Source organism: Helicoverpa zea, chromosome 19 (genome assembly GCF_022581195.2).
Source record: "Helicoverpa zea isolate HzStark_Cry1AcR chromosome 19, ilHelZeax1.1, whole genome shotgun sequence".
NCBI classification, from domain to species: Eukaryota; Metazoa; Arthropoda; class Insecta; order Lepidoptera; family Noctuidae; genus Helicoverpa; species Helicoverpa zea.
Window position 1 is genome coordinate 3,663,804 of NC_061470.1, and position 6,697 is coordinate 3,670,500.

General features: G+C 35.5%; 1 protein-coding gene across 1 annotated transcript; it reads right to left on the bottom strand.

The window, feature by feature from the left end:
- Positions 1 to 5,216: 5,216 nt before the first annotated feature.
- On the bottom strand, positions 5,217 to 5,612 carry LOC124639623. The gene has a single exon (XM_047177062.1). It carries the CDS (start codon positions 5,610 to 5,612, stop codon positions 5,217 to 5,219), a length of 396 nt encoding a protein of 131 aa, XP_047033018.1.
- Between the last annotated feature and the right edge of the window lie 1,085 nt (positions 5,613 to 6,697).

Here is a 6,697-nt window from a genome sequence, read left to right on the forward strand (position 1 = left end):
TGTCGTCATTCCATTCATGAGATAACATGCTATCGGACCAGATATAAGTACCCAGTTGACATTTTGTTTGACACCCAGTGTATTGTATGCAGTACAGTTGGTTGCATTTAAATTGGGGAATAATTCTTAAAAGTTAACTTGTCATATTATTATGATAAGGTATGTAAAAATGGGTTTAGTTAATAGTTAACAGGATGTTTGAACTGTAGGGATATCGTTGAATTTTGACAGCTTAATAGGTAGTCTAATTTTTATCCTGGTGCCCTGTACGAGAAAGGCATGTTTGAAAATGGTTTGAGCCCATTCATAAATGGATGTTATTAAAATGTAGGTATGTACTCGTTTATTATTATAAATATGCAAATATTGTTGTAGGTCAGTGTAAACTAGTTAATTATAGAAAGATGCATATACATATTATAGATTCCTACATGCCTATTTATAACAATAAATACATACCAAACAAACTATGATTCAATACATCCACGTGGTTGCAATTAAGACTTTAAAATAGACAGTAATTAAGTTTGACATGGGGAATTTGTCAGTTGGTCGAAATTTCTCGAAGATGGCCGCCGGGAAATGTGATATAAGCAAACTAATTACATAACAGGTGTATCACTGTAGACATCTTAATTAATTATACATACAGAGTGTGACAAAGTCTGCCGGTATTTTATAGTAAAGAAACAGAAGGTCCATTTGTGAACTCCGGAAATAATGGATGAAATGTTGGATTAAAAAAATATTTATTTTTCACCAGATTTTTTTCATATTCTACAAAATGGCTTGAATATTTTTACCAAATGCCGTTATTTGACTACAAAAGTCCTTACGTCTGTTTTGATGAATTGAATGATCCTTTACTTCTTATATGAATTTATTTTAGGTATTTGAAAAAGTCTCTTAAATAGCATAATAGGTAAAACTTGGCTCTCAAATTGTGTGTACGTTTAGAAACTACCTGTTCCAAATGTAATTTAGAATTCCTGAATTTGAATTATTTGTAATTTTACATATCGTATAAAATAAATATTTACCTTTTTGAATTTGTCATCAAATTATTAGGTGGGTATGTATACCCTTACCTACCTAATACCTTGGGTTATACCCTACGACAATTTTCCTCGAAAATACAGCTTCTTGAAAATTTGAATGAAAGAAAGGAAGATATCATTCTTTAAGTAATTCTTCAAGCAGGCTTGCATACTTTCAGGCACACATTGCTGACAGCTGTTTTCACTCTAAAAACTCCTAAAAGTCAGTAAAGTGCCCATAGGTAAATATAAAACGAATTTCAGACAGTTTTACTACTCATTACTGGATGTAGTAGTAAAATTTTGTTTATTTTGCTTAAGAAAAAACATAGTAAACTGTTGAATTTTCATCCCACGTTTATCTGGTAGTAAATAGAAGATGAGTTTGATTTCATTAATAGCTTCAGGAGTCGGTTTAAAATATCCCATTGACTAGCTCCCGAACTATGTGTAGGTACTCTAAATATGGATTGTTAATAACACCATATCTTTTGGGAAATTACATCACGGTATCGGTTTGTCCAAGTAAACTGGGTTAAGGAGATCAAATAGGCAGTCGCTCCTTGTAAAACACAGGTACTCCGCTGCATCCAGTTAGACTGGAAGCCGACGCCAACATAGTCGGGAAAAGGCTAGGCAGATGATGATGATTATTATTTTAGATTCTATTGTGATACTAAATCGTGATAATGACGTTAATTATCTTTTCCAGATACAAAATATTCAAAGCATTAGTGACTCACTCCATCGACGAAAGTACCAGGACAGCATAAGTAACAGAGAGGACAAACCAAGTGTCATTCTTTCCTTAATACCAATTAGTTCGTCTTAACGAAATTTCCCCGAGCATCACAGGTTAGGTTCTCTTAATTAATCTGACAAATTACACGTATCATACGGTCACTGGAATTGTAAATTACAATATTATGTCATAGTACAATTCCCATAATTTATCTAGCATTCCATGCAATAAAATTTATTTCCATTCATACATATTCCTGTACAAATGACTAGTGAGTCAAGTCCGGATCATCAATTAGTGCACAGACTTAGTCAGTACTAACATAAAGCTACTCACTGACGCAAAAATATTCCGTAAACTAATTATAAAATGCATACAGTTTATTTTAAGTCTAGGAAAAACCGAAGGTATGTGTCAAGTTCATTGCTCCGTGGAAGTGAGGGAAGTCATTAGAATTCTGTGGAATTGTAATAATTTTTATTTTAGATGTGACATTATAACAATGGCGTCTTGTCCATCTTCTAGAGATTATGGTTTCCTGGTACTCAAGACTTGATAACCATATGGCTCTAGGACTCTTCGTGCTTTAAATTCACTTTTATTTATGAGGCAGGTGATTTATTTGATTTCGTATAAAGTTGGAAAAGGCTAGGCCGATGATTTAGTAATGTTACTTAATAAGTGTTTCGTTGGGCTACAATACCTAGAAACTAGTCTAATACCTTACTTAACTTTTAGTCTTTCTGTCACAACAATTAACGTAACTGTCACATTGCAAGACTGTGTTTGAGCAGTCCTTAAAATTGAGTAAGTAGCGTTTCAACTAAATTGTAAGCCAATTTAAACCCTGCAAATACCTAAAACACAGAAATTGCTTGATAGTGGAAACAGATAAAAAGCTAGTTTTTCCCCGCTAGACTTAATTTACATATTCATAGTAGAATATGCATTTAGGGCACGCTAAACCAATTAGAAGGCAATTACAGTTTCCTATAGGAAAAATACGTTTTCAAATGTAAGGAAATGCTATAGCAATTTACCCAAACATGATTAGATGACTCAAAATATATACTGTGAATTCAATTTTGAGAATTATGGAATTGCCAGGGCTGTCTTTCCTATAGTGAGGATATCACTTCGCACCATATAACATTTTATTTTTGGAGTTAGACATGAGTAGCCTAACAGTAATGTTTTATTCTCAATTTTTAAATAGGTATTGCAAAGGCTATAGTAGCTAACTTCGGACAAACAAAGACAGTTGAAAGGATCTAGAATTTTTATTTCTGGCTAACTGCTTTTTAAAGATCTGTCAAAGCGACTTGCTGACACTTCAAGTGACCCAAGGCTGGTTTTTATTTTGGTCAAAAATTAAGTATTGCCATCCAACGTGGCAATGCTGCCAGCCTCTTGGATACACTCCCAGTGGGCAGCGATGAGGAGTTTTTTGATGCCATTTTATAATTGTTTTTAGTTGTAAAAAATTTTTAGGCCATTTAAATATGTACATTATAATTCAACATTTTTTTTTAAATTTAAATTTAGTGAACTCTTTTTTATCCTCCTTTAAATTATTTTTTCATTTACTTAGCCCTCTAACCTCCCCACTCAGAGTCATTTAATGGTTACTTAAGCCATTCCTTAGTGAAGGATTTGTATGACATTCCGTCACTAAGGAGTGACTTAAGTAATCATTAAATGTCTCTGAGTGGGGAGGTAAAACGCCTTTGGATCCAGAGATTAATTCTTTAACGAGAACAAAAATAAATTAGTAGTTAATTGGTAAATTACAAACTAGGTATTTATTTTACGCAAAATCATGCTGATGAAGATGATTCGTCAATTTTTAATTACCTATAGATTTATGAGAGATGATTATTTTATAATTTCTATATTGTTTATACACGTGAGAATCACAATTTCTTGGAAACTTATGATTTTAGCTATACTAATTATTACTCGCGGTCCTAGGGAACTCTTTCCTTATGTCAGATAAAAAGTAGTCTACATACCAAATTTCTAAGATTGTAGACTGTCTAAATGTGTACCAAATTTTATCGTGAAAGCCAGACAGACAGATTAATTTTCGCATTAGCAAAAGTTTGTTGTTAAACGTAATGTTAAAATTAACTGGTCAGAGTACTAGGATAGCATAAATTTATGGAGCCCTTCGTCAGCGAGAATATCAACGTTTCTGAATCGCACTAGGTACTGGTCACAAGTTTAGTGTCCTGAAGTCAGCAAAGGAAATAAAGCGAAGCATATACTTGGGTAATACGAATAGTAAGTTCAATAAATCCTGTATTGGAGATATCCATTAACTATGGCTCACGCATTCGTAAGATAAAACATTGTTACTAATTCTTGGCTCAGACTCTACAACAATGGAAATATCAAGTCATCTTTACATGGTGGTGATTATATTAATTACGCAACTATCATCATCGGCATGATGCTAGTTTTAATTATACATATTAACTGCTAAACAATGCACACGTGAAGTATTGTTAGGGATGTCATAAGATTTTCATGTGGGTGTCGATAAATAATCATTTACTTATCTTTTTGGGAAAATTTGTTCTGGTCAGCTTCCAGTCTCGCAGGTGTTTTACATGGAGCGACTGCCTGACTGTCCTCCGCAACCCAGTTACCTGGAAACCGAATCTCCTCGGTAAGACTGGTTGTCAGACTTACTGGCTTCTAACTTCCAATGACAGCAAGCAAGGAACAATTTATTGAGCCTTTCAAAACACGAATGAACTCGTCATGGCGAGATGGTCACCCATCTAGAGACAGGTAGCGCCAAGCGTTGCTTAGCTCGAAAGCGTGACAGATAAACAAAAACACAACTGCGTCTAAATCTTGGCAGCCCTAATTTAGATAATCATCTTGCATTCTCATCTGGTCTAACAATGCAATGTACTTAATTTGAAGTTGCTTTATCTTTCACTCAAGCACCAACAATGTGTTTGAATAACTTCACAAGGATTCTGTAAACCAAAGAAATGTAGCAAACATTTAATTGGCGTCACACAATAAGAGTTCCCGCACATTATAAACCAAAACATTGCAAAATAATTGATTAACCGTTTTGGTCGGCCGACAGTTTGTTAGGGGTCATAAATCAGTATGATCAGAGATGAATGGTAGAGAGCACGTTACTAAGATCAGGTATTTATAGAGGAGAAATGTAAACCATCGGGTCAAATGTCGGCCGACTGTTTATTTTGCAGTGTGCGGGTGGGTCTAGTATGTAACCTATGACCTATATACGCAACAAAACTGACCTACATATCAGATTTCGCGCAAAAAACCAGGTGCACTTTATAAAGGTTACAAAATAAAACACCAATTCATTGCAATCTATTTACTTCTGTAACTATGCAATCTAAACACTACACTACGCACTACTGAAAACTCGGCATTCGGCTTTCGGCCTAAGCTTGAGACAATCTCGCCAAATCGCTGGCGTGACGACGACGGAACTCGGCGATCGCATTCATAGCGCTCAAGTGAGCACGATACCCCAGCTCTCCAGGAAGCACGCTAGCCACCGCCATCTGAGCATCTCTGACGGTCACAAACTTCTTCTTGCGACGGGTCACGCCATTGGCTGTCTTCCCAACCCCAATCATATTCATGAATATCTTCATGATGATCAGCGCAACCTCTGCGCTCAACACCGTCCTCTTGCGAATGACGTTACGGAAGATCAAATTCATGAACGTGGACAATTTGTTGCACTTCTTGAATTTTTTCGTTTTCGCTATCGGATTATCCCCCGGTTTCTTAATAGATTTCACTCGTTTCTTCGGCTCTTTAACAGGCGCCATGATCACCGATGAGTATAAGCTTTTCACGACCGGTTTATGGAAATTAATCACAACAAGATGTATTTTCGCCGTATCACTTATTGCACACCCCGTACAAATGACAGTTTGGCGCATGCGTGATAAATCCCCCTTCCCTTTCGCGTGTATAACTCTTTCCCGTTTATGTGTCACGTTCCATGACCAAACATTGAGATTTTATTGACCAATAACATTAAGTGATATAAGCAATGTCATAATTATTAGTGTAGATTTGTATAACATGATTGGGTGATAATTTGATTGCTTGATTTACGAAATACGTGTAAATGTGTAGACAATGAAATAGATGAAGTGGATTTGACACTTGTTGAATGCCGAACAGCGCCGAAGGTACCAGGCGCACATAATAGGGAAAGCAATTAGCTTGTGCTGACTAGATTTGCATAACCAAGGGGTAGAAGCAATACAGGCCTCTTATTCTAAAATTGGTTAATAAATTACTGTTTCAGTTTATGTGATCCTAGTCTTGTGTACTCTTTAAATTATTTATTTAAGAAATTAAAAACATCATTGTATGTCTTTTATTTATATTTTGAAATAAACTAAATCTATACTTACATAAAAGAATAAAAATTAAAACTAATAAAGCGCGTCGAAAAATTCATCCTCATTGCTGTCACCCGGCAGTGTACCCAAAAGGCTGGCTGCATTGCCACGTTGAATGGAAATGCTTCATCGTTGGGCGAAATAAAAGCCAGCCCTTAGGTCCCGAGAAGTGTCAACAATGTCTTTTATGAAGTACAAATGCATTAAAACATCAGTTTTTCAACAAACAGTACATTTTGCCTTCATTATCTGACTTCATCACCCAAGTTTACGTAACTAACTTCGCAGCAATAATTGTATGTAAAGGTAGATGAGACTTAACCGCAGTTGTCCTACAAGAAGGCATCAATTACAGAACTATTGTCATATGACTATCGCGTGCGTAATCTTGGCTGTCACTCGGATTTGATACGGCGATTATTAAGCATGGTTGCATGTCTTATGATGTCCTGTTACATAAAGTCGTTCTTGGTATCTGTTTCTGAAGGAAAATGGTTAAT